The 13965-nt window shown below is 38.9% G+C and overlaps 1 protein-coding gene across 6 annotated transcripts in view; it reads left to right on the forward strand.

Moving 5' to 3' along the window:
• Positions 1–2048: 2048 nt before the first annotated feature.
• The window catches only part of PHACTR1 (phosphatase and actin regulator 1), a 297005-nt gene continuing 285088 nt past the window's right edge, over positions 2049–13965 (forward strand). For 3 of the 6 annotated variants that reach the window (XM_005525288.3, XM_088062219.1, XM_088062211.1), the window contains exons 1-2: positions 2049–2248; positions 4306–4423. In XM_005525288.3, coding sequence (XP_005525345.2) covers positions 4363–4423 — 61 coding nt within the window. In that variant the 5' untranslated portion in view covers positions 2049–2248; positions 4306–4362. Of the gene's footprint in view, positions 2249–3001; positions 3101–3141; positions 3238–4305; positions 4424–13965 lie in introns of those variants that run through there. The other 3 variants (XM_088062203.1, XM_088062193.1, XM_088062197.1) reach the window with 3 other exon arrangements.

Here is a 13965-nt window from a genome sequence, read left to right on the forward strand (position 1 = left end):
TTGTGATGAATGCTACAGAAGCATATAAATATATAGGCGCTGTTACCTTTCTTGTTGCTAAGTGCTCCCTAGTCAGGCAGAGCTCTTAGCAGTTGTCAGAAATGCTTCACTATAATTTAAAATAAACTGTAAATGCCTGAGATGGATGAAAGTATCAAGATGGATGATCTTGCAATGGTCAGCAGAGAGGCTGCTGGTGATTTCAATGACTTTGCTTGCCAGTCATGGTTGAAAATTACAGTGCATATTGAAAGGGACATAACAAAGAGGATCAGGAGGATACATCAAAGGCTAAAGGATAGGTGCTATTAAACATTCTCCAGCTTGCAAGCTTTTCATTTTTTCAGTTTCCTTCTGACTGAGAGATTGTGTCCCGAGGAAAAACCGTAAGTATTCCATATTGCTTGCAAACAGGCAGATATAATCCTTGGAGTGAGTGATGTTCCTGTCTCTCATTTTCCTTCTGAGTCTCTGCGCTGCCAGCCTCTCTTCTTTTTCCTGGTTGTACGTTAAAGAATGCCAGCTGGGCTAAACAGGCAATTGGCCCCTGTTCCACAAGATAATGGATCCAATTATTATCAGAGGCCAGCTTGGAGGGACAGTTATATAGCTATATAGCTATACAGCTATTGTTCAGTAGTCACCATGGCAAATACAAACCATCCAAAATGCAAAGATGGAGATGCTAGCAACTCTCAAAAATGCGAAGAAAGCAGCTTGCAGTGTTCTTCTGATTGCTTTTGCTTTAATTTGTGTTTTTCACATCTCTGAAAACAGGAACACAATTTGGTAAATCAGATCTTCCACTAAGGTGGCACAGTGCGACACCTACTCAATCCAACTATATTTAGTGGAGTGCCAGTGTAGGAACAGCCATACCAGACTCTACTTGGAGTTCATGTAGCTTCTCCTTATCTTTGACCCTGTCTGGGTGCTCTGGAAAAGAATATAAGTCTTAGGAATGGGAATCCATCTAGTAATCTCTTCATTGGGATTCTTACTTTCTAACCTGCCCCCAAAAAAACCCTGTACTCTGGGGGTTTATTCATCTTCTTGAGTTTCTTCTTAAAAACAAACAAATGACAAAAAAAAACTATGCTTCTTAATATATAGTTTTCTGATACTAAAAAAAAATCCAATCTCTGAGAACCAACAGTTTTGAGCACCAGTAATATTTGGTGGCAATGGAATTCAGAAGGCATTTATATCTGACCTTCTGAGTAAAATATCTGCAAAAATGGGAAAACTAGGTCTGATTGCTTATTGACACTTCTCTCGACCAGCACTCTTGAGTTTAAATTTATCAAAGGATCATTTTATCCCTGCCCTCTTCAATTTCTTACTCATTTCCAAAAAGGCTTTGGGGAATTTTTCAAAGACCTGATGGAAAAAGCAAGGTCCTGATCCTCTTGTGAGAGAAGCCCATGCAATTTAATAGCATGGCCCTTCTTAGCCTCTAATGCCTGGCTTGGTCAGAATTCCAAACTATGTGCAGTTTCAGTAACGCTAAACTAGATCAGCTGGAAGCCACAAAGAGATAACTGCTATATCTCAGTTTATTAGCTATTCAAGCTCACTTTTAAACTTTTAAAAGGCAAATTATAATTGAAAATATCTCAGTAGAAACATATTCTGCTTTCACGGTCTATGGATATGCATGTTTAAGCTATCATGCCATGACACTCTGCCCCTTGATTTATATTTTTACTGATGCTTTGACTGAGTAGTTTGTTGCCATGTACTGCTAAATGAAGGAAAAATCAAAAACTGCATCAGACAACCACTCTGTATTTCATTCTAGAAAATAGCTGGCAATTATAATTACTCACCATGTTTCTGGCTCAGAATAAAAGTGGCATTGCACAAAAAAACCACACTGAACATTCATCGTGATTAGAAAATGCTCCATACCTTGGAGTGCAGTGGAGACATAAGAATAATTTTAAATGCAAATTAAATTGTGGGGGTAGTAAAGAGAACAGATAAAAGACAGTAAAACAAAGCCTTTCACTTTCCTTAAATTAGCAGGCTAATGTAGTATAAAAAAAAAGCAGTTCTACTCAGATCTGTGCTAAGAGCTTTCATTTCATCATAATATAACAGCAGATCCATCACCTTTCTCTATTCAGTACTCTTCATTTCGAGGTTGAAGTGAAAATTAGAAGCTGTTCTTTCTGGCTCACAGACTGGGTTGCATTTGCTTAGTCTTATTCCATGACAGTAGGATGGAAAGAGGTCAGTAACACTGGTAAGTACTTCTGCATCTGATTTTATTTATTTATTTTTAAAATATTTCGGTGCTTTGGCTTTTTGTCAACGTGCATTTCCTAAAAAAAGCTACATTGTGTATTTGTAAAAGGCTGTATCTTATGCAGAAATGCAATGATTCCTTGAGAATGCCTGTATCAGATGTTAGAGCTCCTTCAAGAATGAATTACTTTAAGTAGGAATTCTGTAATAGGAAAGGTTTTCTTAATATTCTATGTATTTCATAGCATCACTGAAACATTTTGTATGTTGCTTTTCTGTCTGCCTTGTCCAACAAGCAGTTACCAGATAAGAAATGAATCTCTTCTCAAGATGTTATTTGCATTATATTCATAGCAAAACAATCTCATTACCCTTATGGTAAATGATGAAGTAAGCAGGTATTTTACTTAGTGAAAGCAAATTATTAGATAAAACACAATGTTAGGTTTAAAGTTAACCATTATGAAACATTAAAAATATCTCAGAATATGAGATGCAACAAGGAAGACTGAAGTGTAAAACAAATTCTTAAGGAAACTTGATATAGATTTTTTTTTCCTTGGGAAAGTTTTTATCAAATCAAAATCAGGGGCTAAATTCTTTAGTACGAAGGGTGAGGGGGTGTGGGGGAGATGAACGTAGTGTCACCTCCTGTTGCTAAGTAACAGCATCTCCTGGCCATTTTTATCTGATAAAGGAAGTCCAGTTGACGTTATGCATTATTCATCAGAGTTCCAATCAAACAATCAAAATTGTTTGCTTACACTGGGGACATTTAGTAAGATCAAAGAAACCCTCCTTGAAACTACTGGAGCTTACACCACTGCCAGACAGCCCTTGGTACTCTGCAGTAAGTATCATTTCTGATTTGGGAGTGCTACAGTAAAGTGAATTGCTGTGGAACGTAAAAGTTTTCTCATCAGGACAGACTTCTGAATTTTAAAAGGACTGCATGTTGATTGATGAGAACTGAATCAAAGGAAAAAGGTAAAGCTTTGGAAACCTGGTTTTCTGATTTCTCACTGCAAAATTAAAGGAATTACTTGAAGAAAGAGTCAGACTCCCTGCTCCAAACCTTTTTGTTAGGTTTGCACGGAAAAGAACTAGAGGTATATTTGTCCGTCTGTCTTAAAATACACATTGTTCAGAGTTGTTTGCATGCTTATGATTATATGCTGTGGTGAACTGTGGTGTGGGTGAGAGAACGAGGTTGAGTGTTTTCTGCAAATCTTGGTTTTTCTATGTGAGTTTTTAAGAGTAGAATAAAATGCAGAAGGTAGTAATGAAGCTGGACAAGGGTCACAATATTTTTCCAGGAACTCTGCTGGAGTATAGGCAAACATAATTCAGTGTACATCTTGGAGAGTTGTAATCTAGGATCTCGGCAGAGCTGAGCTTCAAAAGGATGCCAAAAATATGAACCTTAGCTATGAAACAGTTCTAGGAGTACCCTACCGTTTCTTAATGATTGCTCTTACCACATACTTTAAAACTGATGGTGGTGTGTTCTGCTCCTACTTCTGGTCAGCAAGAGGAGAGAGGGAAGGCAAGGCTGGCTTCTGGTCCATTTAGGTGGAGTGAAATATCCAGAATATTGTGTCTTCCTTTCTAGTGCAGCATTTTGGCATAAGTGGCAAGAATGCAATCTTTGATGTAGTCTGTTATAGTAGTGCCTACTCGGAGACACTGGCTGGGAATCTGGCTAAAGGAGGTCCCTGACTGATTTTCTTTTTGAGAGCAAATGTAACGGGCAGATGAATCCAAGTATGTGTCTTAAGAAACGGAGACTGTGACTAGAATACAGGTGATTGTACTAGGAAGATACTAGGAATCTTGCTAATATTGCAGTAGCACTTTTCTTTTTTGTCTTTAGACAAGGGTTTGAATCAAACATTCTAAAAGAGAAAAGGATGCTTATGAAGTTCTATGAATAGTGACTTGAAAATACTTTGACCCTAATATGCCAGATGAAGTACTTTAGTGACTGCCTACACAGTTCTTTCCACAAAGAAACCCACCAGCTTTTTTCTCCGACATCTCTGTAATCTTCTCTAGGAATCTGACTGATCGTTCATACCGGAGTATTGTACACAAACACAACGCACCTTCAAAATGGACTACTTTTTGGATGTCGAGTCTGCTCACAGACTGTTTTACAGTCAAGGAGCCCAAGGTAAGAAACTCTGGCACTAAAAATTACTAGTTTAACCGTACAGTTAAAATGTATGGGGCCAGATAGGGGCCAGTGATTGACGTAAGTGTTGAGAGGGCACCGGGTAAGGACTTCAAAATGTATGGGCTTTAAAAGGGACTACAAGAAGAAAAATGGTGGGGTTGATCTGCCCTTTCAGAGGATAAGGAAGGACTGTGAGAGCTGCTGGGTGTGCTGCAGGAGTAAAAAGAGCTGCCAGGATCCAGGTTCTGCTGTTGCAGAACCCAAATGGGCAAGACAGCAATGGCCTGCAGCTTGTTGTGTTAGCCTGTTGTGTCCTTTCCCTTTCTCCTTTTGCTTCTCAGTGCTGTCAGGATCATAAGGTGATGTTATTCTGGAAAAACTGGTTTGGAAAAGCCCTGAGGCAGTCCCCCCACATGGTGGTTTGCAAACAGCAGCTCTCACTGGTCTGCCTTGTCCCCTGTGAAATGCTGGCCCCCACAGAGCAGCAGCAGGGTGAGAGGGGAAGGGTAAACAAGATCCACTCCTTTAATGTAGTTGAGACTTGTTCACGACATAGATGATATTTTTGGTAAAGTCAGTTCACATTTTTCTCACCAGCTCTATATTTGGAGAAAACTTGCAATTTCAGAGAGAAGGGTGTTTTTTTTTCTTTAAACTTTAAACACCATATTAAATTCAAGAAAACTGTAAGAGCTAACTAGCTCTATCAGCCATTTCTGCTTCTACATACTGCCTGTTTTTTGAAAATGAGATCCATTTTTCTTCCACAATTAATTCCATTGGTTGCTATCATATGCAAAGTCTGGACAACAGAGTTTGGCCTTCCCTCTGAAGGCCATTCTCCCAGAGCAAGATGTAATCCACCCATGGGATGCCACTAACCCATGATAGGAGCAGTACCACCTCTGACCTTTGGCTCAGCTGAGGTGCTGCTGCCTAGCACATGCTGTGCTGCTTAGCTGCTGCCTCAGTTGCTGTGAAACATTTTTACCAGTTGCAGTCTTTCTTGTCACAGCACAGCTTCCTGCATTAACAAGAGAAGCGAATACTAAGCACCACAAAATCAGGGAAAAAAACAGCTGAGGGCAATGACTAGGTTTTTTTTCTGCATCTCTAAAATGCATCAAACACCTGGGCATTGCTACAGAAGTAATATTGAAATATGTTCTTCAACCCTCTTTGAGCAGAGAGGTTGGACTAGACGACCTCCTGTGATCCCTTCCAACCATAACTATTCTGTGATATCTCTATGGAAACAAACCATTTCTATTCCATTGAAACTAAAATTCAGGAATATACATCTTACTGCTTTACGAAACACAGCAAATTATCAACATCATCCAAATGCTCTGTGAACTGCAACATACAGAGGCAACTGTGGAAGAAAGAATATGTGTTGATGCAATCAAAGTCTATTACAGTCATGTGCACAAGGTGACTAGTAAGGGTTGTGCAGGTCACCTTCACTGTAGCTATTTCCAAGCAGGCAAGATTGAAAAAACACTATCCTACCCATACTTGGAGAAATTATATTGTTAGCACATATAGAAATGTTTGTACTGATCAGTTACTAAAATCCAAAACAAGGAAAAAAGTCCATTATGCAGAAGTGTATTCCTTGATACAAATGTCATCAGCAGGGGGCTGACCTCTAGATCTGTTATGTGAACTTCTATCCCTTGGCCAAAACAAACAGGAACTATCACTGAGACTTGGAGATTTTTTGTTCCCTTGCTTGTGAATGTTTTATGAAAGTCACCAATTACATGCTTTCTCTGCACCCTAGACCCTAACTACTTCCACAACTAGAAACATTGATAGAAAAGCCATGCTGCACTTAGGCTCTGTCCCCTTCCACTTTTCACCTTTCTTGTTGCTCCTTTTACTGCATTTCCCACAGCTCCTGCTTTTTGCATCTCTTACCTCTACATGCTTGAGGCGAGGCCTCTTCTCCAAACTCTTGTAACCTCCCCTCTCTTCATATTTCTGGTCAGCTGCTCTTCAACAAGCTGAGTGCCAGCAGAGAAATTGCTCTGAGCACAGAAGAGACAATGCTTCTGATTTACATTTTCAAACGCTGCAACACAGCAGCCCCCTGGCACCCAGGAAAGGTGCTTGAGGGGAAGAACGGATGAACAACGGCAGTGGCAGTAGGATGTGAGACAAAATGTGGCCTGTGCAGAAACATTTCAGGAGGCTTTCACTGAGCATCTCTGAGGTGCCACAGACAGCTTCAGCAGGCCAAATAATAAGCCTCTGGAAGAATAATAATTATCCAGCTTTTCTGCAGTAAATGCCTTTTTCACTATCTATAGCCCCAAACTTCTAAATATCCCCTTTCTCTCAGCTACTTTAGCCCCAGTACAGAAGAACTATTGAGTATGTATTCATGCTGCCTATACAGCTCTGCTAACTCCTGTTGCCCTTGTATCTTATGCCAGATTTTAAGGGTGTCTTCCAAAAAACAAGCACTTCTATATGAGATAACAGCATGATATCTCCAAACATAGGCAAAACAAACATATTTCTTTCCTTCTCTACCTTCTGAGGAATGGGCTAACTCCATTAGCTTTAACTTTCTGAAACCATCCCCAAGACACACTGAATGTGAGGCACTCATCTGCAATAAATAGCATAGCTCAAGTAGCTTGTATGGAACTGAATAAAAGGTCTGCAAGAAAGCATTGTCAACAGATCTGCCTAATGGGATTGCAAGTAACTATTTGACATTGATATAATAACACAATGCTATTAGCAAATCGCACTATCAAACGGCATGTGTATATGCATTAAAACTGCAATAAGAACTGAGTGAAAGAAGGCTATAGTATTCTGCCTTTTAATTAGAAACAATATCAGAAAACAATATATGTATTATTAGTACTGTAGTTATATTATTATATTATATATTAACAGAGCATTACAAAGTGCTCTGTTTACAGAATGTAGAATGGGAGTTTATGACCCACTCAGCTCTTCTGTGAGATTTGAAAATCTCAACCCTTTAGTACTCCAGATCAAGAAAAAAATCTTTCCAGTGTTTTTACATTAATGACATGACAATGTTACAAATGGCAGCAGTAAAGCACTTATTCTCATTTGTAGCCATTCCTTGTGTGTGGAAGAGAAGAGAAGGAATAGGACTGCAAAATGTTGGGACGGAACTCAAAGAGCTATGATGTCACTGACAACTGATGACATCAAATTCAACCTGTCCTGGGGTCTTGTGTAGTGGAATGTGTGATACTATGACCTCAACAAACAGACTGAGACAGGGCTTTATCCTCCAGCAACTAATCCACCAGTTCTCTACGCCTTACTGCCTGCACTAATGCCCACACCTTGTTCCTAGTCCTGCAGAAAGAAGCAAACTGCCTTTGCTTTTTTAGGGTAGGAGGAGAGAGGTGTTACTTTATGAGCTGCCACCTCTCCCATCCTCTTCTCTGCAGGAGCAGCCATCACCTCACTTCCATGGGCTGAGCACAGAGCAGAGAAATGCATGCCCATTCAGGCTGTATCTGCTGTTCAAACAGCTGTTCCCTGTTTCCTTCAAGGAAAGTGAAGCAGGAGGAATGGAAAAGTCACAAAGCTGGATCTGGCAGTAGGATTAGCTAGATTTAGAAAACTTGGTAAATGATGCCAGCTGGCTGTAGTCTTCAAACACAAGCCAGAAATATCCTAAGCTCTGCAGCCCTCTTGACTGTCTCTTCTGTACTGTATGTTGGAATCTAGGAGCTGGTGGGATGTCCTTGCCAAGTGCGTAATGCCTGGTGATGCATCTGCAAATCAGAAACGGGGAAAGAAAGGACTGTGATCCCTTGGATCCAGCCTCTTGCCCTTGGAGAGCCTGAATCTGAAAGCTAAGCATGAAGCTAGGCTTCCATTTTCGAAAAAACTTTCACCTTCTGAAAAGTCTGGAAGATACTGGTTATTCTTGGCTGCAAATGTATTCTAAATACAAATCAATCATGGCTTTCAGCTGCAAGGGCTGAAAGATATAATGTGGCCTGGAATAGAATTTAGCTCACCCATCCCTTAGGTGACCTCAGTGAAGATTTTTCCACCTAAGAGTTCTAACTAGCTTGGCATATATCCGAAAAAAAGTCATTTTAAAAGCAAGGTTCACCTAATCTTAGACATCTTCCTCAGGTTAATATAAATCTTGCCTCTATACTGATTTTGAAAGCCTAGACATTGAACTTGAGTGAAATATATCTGTGCTAATGGCATTTGTTTGCATAGTGGAATGGTGTGTGGACAAGATAGGATCTAATTCAGAAAAGGGAGTAATTTCCTCAGAAATGGGTAAAGCTGTAATCCAGAGCTGTAAATGTACAGATCCCATCTTGGCTGTAGCCATGTCTTGGAGAGACATCATTGATCTTGAAGTTCTATATGTAAGTTATGCTTTCAGGCATGCAAAGACCTCACATTTGATAGAGCTGAGCAGGCAGGCACTGAGGAGCAGCAGAAGTGAGCAGCTCCATGAGGAAAAGTAAACCCAGAGTCACTAAAAGAAGAAGCAGCCTCACCTATGAGGTAAAGCATGGCAGCACACGAGCCAAGCAGGTCTGGTGACAGTCACCAGGTTTAGTCAGGAATCCAGATGACCAGACAAGTCCATGGAAGATGAGGCAGGCATGAGACTAAGCGGGACATGAAGTCAGCAGTCTGGATGTGGATCAGTGAGGAATGTAGCCAGCCACAGGCACAGCTGCAGCCTTGCTCAGCAAATGGACAGTGGCCACAGTGCAAGAGTAACTCCAAAATCAGGGAGAAAGCAGCTACTGAGGCTTCTTGCTTCCTTCTCAAGAAGCTTCAAAGCTGGTCAGGGTCTCTTAAACCTCTCTCTCCAACAGCTGTACCATGTCAAAGGGCCTGCCTTGAGCACAGCCAACTTCACTCTGTGCAAGGAGTCATGCAGAGCTGTTGGTACCTGGCTTTTGCCTAGGCTTCATCAGGATTAAGAGCTGAGGAACCCCTCCCTACCTCCCTTTGTATACAAGGGGGTTGAGCCCCTGGATGAACTCTGAGAAGAATAGTTCCTGCCCAGTACGTTGCAAGTGAAATCTTTATGTACCACCATAAAAGGGGATTTGCCCATCATAGACAATACTTCACACTTTTCTGCAGCCATGATCTGAGGGAAGGCCCAAGACTCAGCCTCTCTTGGTGCCTCTAGCAACACCACACCACAGTCTGACAGCATGGGCTGCACAGTGTGTTGTCAGGATGCCACTTTGGGCTGCGGGCATACACGTTTGCACCACAGTGGGACTCTCAGGTCCCTGCTCTGAGTTTGGGTTCAGCTCTCACATGACTTCTGACTCAGTCAAATAGTTTCTAATTCCCTGGAGAGCTGTGCATTCACTTTTCCAGTCTTATATCCTTTGGCATCTGGAGGGCACACCAACTTAAAATTGTGTTGATTATTTTGAAGATTCTGCTACATTCCTTGAAGTTGCTTGCTAGGCCATTTGGTAAGAAACACTGCACCTATTTAAATAATTGAACAAAACCCCCTTGAAGGTTTATCTTAAAGTATCCATTTTACCTATAAATAAGTTACAGATACACTTATATTAGGTATGCTTTTATTGGTTGCAACATTCCTGTAATTTACTTGATTAATTTCCATTAATCAGGAGCATGAGTGAATAAAAAATGGAAAAAAAAAAAAAAAAAGGAAATAAAAATATAGTACATATGGCCAGGGATAACAAGTTTGTATGGACACACAGGCCATGACTGATGAAAAGATTTCAGGGAATCATCTTTCTTGATAAGGTTTAATTAAGTACTCTCAGGTATAGTTTTAATTCCACATTTTTCTGTTACTCTATGTTCCCACAATATTTATTTCACTGCGCTTCATTTTTGCTCATTTACTTTAATTCAGTCAGTGCTGATTCATTCTAGATGTTTGATTTAATCACTACTGAGTCTTCACTGCTACTGTCCTTCTGCTTTTGCATATTAAATTGGGTCCAGTAGTTTATAAAAACATATTGCTGCAGAACCCCCAGATCCTAACCCAGAATTCTTCCACTCTAGATGTTCCTCTATCCACCAAAATTTTATGATTAATCCATCCACTATGTAAACATATTTTCTAAGTTATGATAGCTTCCAGGTCTTTTTTATTAATATGATATAACTAGTTCTTAGACTGACATCAATAGAAGAAGAGTTAGTGACATCAAATGTGCACTCTTAATAAAATATCCCTACCTTCAAATACCATCAAGAAACTGATCAACATTAACCTTTTCATCATCCTTTTCAAACTTTTTGAACCCTTTCCCCACCTCCTATTCTGGCATATCCACATTATTGAGAATTTCAGAACAGCCTATGCCTTTGGACCCAGAGAAACAAGCAAGTTTTACCTAAAATGTACAAAAAATGCTAGTTAGGCGTATTGTGCATACTTTTACCAAATACCACAAACCCGCAGAACAAATGCGTGCATAAATATGGATATCTTTTCTCATGGGTACTGTTGTTTTCGACCCTTGGGCCTGTGGTTGAATACGATGTATCTATGTACTTTGTTTCAGATTACTGATGTCCATCAAGACAGATTTCAACAGCTTTGCTTTAGAGACACGGAGCAATCCATATGCAAGTGCTTCTGTGTTTTTATGTGGGAGACACAAGCCTATAAATCTTTCTTCATAAATGACAAATTATGTCCTCTCCACATGTTCCACCCTCTGCCTCTCCTGCCACTCATACTCCATTTCCCAAATCTAATCCTTCAAATGTTGTCCTTCCTTCTTCTTTTAAATGCAACTGATAAAGTGAAGAGGAATTAAACCAGACCAAGAGATCTTTTTTCCTGGTAAACATTCAGTTGAACCCACTGCCTGGTTTGTCTTTAAGGAAGAATATTCACAGCCTAATAAGGTTTCTTTAGCGCAAGAGGAGTATCATATGCTAGATGAATCAAAATGTACCCGAACTCATATTTTTAAAACTTCCATTTAGCTAAAAATACATTTCTGCATGCATTATCTACATGCAGATATGTTACATCATGGTGAGCCCTCTCCACAGAAGCATGAAGGAGAACTGAGTAAGATCTTTCTCTAGCAAAGTAAGATGTTTGTCTAGCGAAAAGAAGCAGCAAGGAAGAAGAATCCTATTCAATCAGCAAGAGTAGGACTGCAATTGAAATATTTTCATAGGTATTTTACAAAGTTGTTCAAAATTTGCCCTGAGAAATGAGATTTTCCTCAGAAAATACTTAAAGATTTCTGATGTAAACAAGCATCCCCCTTGTGGCTATTTCAGTGTTATGTGAAGCTGCTTGTGACTCTGTTCATCAGAAACGCACCTTTTCTACATCTAGACATCTACAAGAAACGTTTATCACTTCACTTGTACTAAGATAAAAATCATATTTCAAAGATTTGTCACTTTGAGATCAAAATCTACTCTGCAAATTAGGGTTTCTAGGTGGAGACCCTATTGAGTCAGAAATGACCAGGGTACTTGTGTCAACAATGAGCTGTTTTAATAAAGGCTGACTGGTAAAAGTGGATGGAAAAATCTAAATGAATATCCCATGTTTCCTCCAATTAATTTTTAGGAAGATGCCATTTCACCTCTGAAATTTTTCCAATTAATTTTTTTTCTAAATAACACAAGTCTTAAAAAAAAATCAATACTATAACTCTTCAAAACATAAAGGTAGTTCTTGGAAAATAAAAATTACCATTAACATTTTTATTAAAATATGTGCAAAAGTATTTTAATGGAAAAAATGGAAAGCATCAAAAATTCTTTGCAAACCACCCTTCATGTTTTCAGTAATTTTAAGCAGTATTCAAAAATTGGGACCAGCTGTAGATCTAACTAAATATATTGAAATTATATGTTAAAAATGCCTCTGAACTTGTAATATAAATTTTTACATATTTTATTTTCCCTTCTCCCAAAGACATGCTTGTGTTGCACTTCAGTAACATACAATATTTTGAGACAAATAAATGCGAGATTATATATAATCAGTTCTAACATGTCGCATGATGTACGTTACAGCATTTATAGTTTTAAGGTATTTTTCTCTTCCTAAGAAACTTTTTCCCTTCCTAACAAATACCAGACAATTGCCACAATATGCCAATTGGAGCGTATGAGGAATGATGAAAATAGAATGAAAGAATTTAACAAAATGACTGAGGTCCCTTACGCATGCTGTTACAGTGGCTCCTTAAATTGAGCTTTTCAACACTAGTCTCAAATCCATTTGCAGAGTAAGCGGGTCCCTTAATGTGTATTGTAGTGTCATTCCATTGCTCCAAGACCTTCAAGAGGTCTTGAATTTTCCTGAAAACCTATCTCCTAAGAGTGTGTCCCAGAGACTGAGCTGGTTTGTGGAGAGCAGCTGAAGCTAGAGATACTGGTGGGTTATCTGCGATGGGCCCAAGAATCACACTGGGCATATACTGACAGCTTTACTAAAAAATGTATGGCGAGTCATTCTTGGAAAAAAAAAAGATTGCTGTGGATTAGGAAAAGAGTGTGTACAGTTACATTCATGGCAGGTATAAACATTCAGCGTCACTCTGTAGATACCAGAATGTGATCAGCTATACTTTCCCGTTCTGGGGCCATGTAAGAATTGATCTTAGGTTTTTATTACAAAATGTTTTAATACTTATTAGCCTACTCTGAAATATTTTCAATGTTTACTTAAAATTTCCAGTCATTCTTGAAAACTCCTTTTGGTAATATACACAAAGGGTAGATAATGATGGTTGTCAAAGTAATACATAATGATTACTCCAAGAAACATTTTCTAGCATCCACCTACCTGCAGTCAAAATGAATACAAGCCAGATCCCAATATTTTGACCCAAAAGGTAAAAATGATTTATAAACAATTATATTAAAAAGCCTACTCTTATTCCCTGTTTAGTATAAATGTATATGTAGTTTGGTGTTGGGATTTTCTTTCAGATATACTTCTGTGCTGTGATCCAGCTAGCCCTGAAATGCATGGGTGCCCTTTCACTGACTTTAACTACAGCTAAATAATGCCAGTTTTAAAAGACAAATCTTTTACATGGTTGTTTTATGAGATGATTTTTACAACGCTGACTTCCTACATAGATAAATCTTCCTTAAGTGTAAATTTCGAAGATGCAATGCATAAAATTTTCCATAGCAGAAATTTTCCATTCTCTTTTATCTTCATTATTGTACTTCCCTATTACAAGGGAGGAAGGGTTTACAGCCTAGTTGCAGCGTTTACTTTAGCTTAATCGAAATAGTTGACCCCATTAAATCAATTTCAACTCCTGCCCTTTGCTTTTACTTCAAATTCAAATGCTAGGTTAGAAATGAGCAAAAACTTGAAAGAAATCTATTTAAAAACAAAAAATAAGTAAATTAGACCAGAAATAACCTCTACCTCCAGCAGCACAGATTTACTTGTTTAGTTAACTACATAATACTGCAAATTGAAAAATAGAGCATGACAGCTTTTTTATCTTATACTAATTATATGCTATCATACCTAACACCTTAGT

Source organism: Pseudopodoces humilis, chromosome 1 (assembly GCF_049639895.1).
Source record: "Pseudopodoces humilis isolate 2021_Gansu_Grassland_sample_001 chromosome 1, ASM4963989v1, whole genome shotgun sequence".
NCBI lineage: Eukaryota > Metazoa > Chordata > Aves > Passeriformes > Paridae > Pseudopodoces > Pseudopodoces humilis.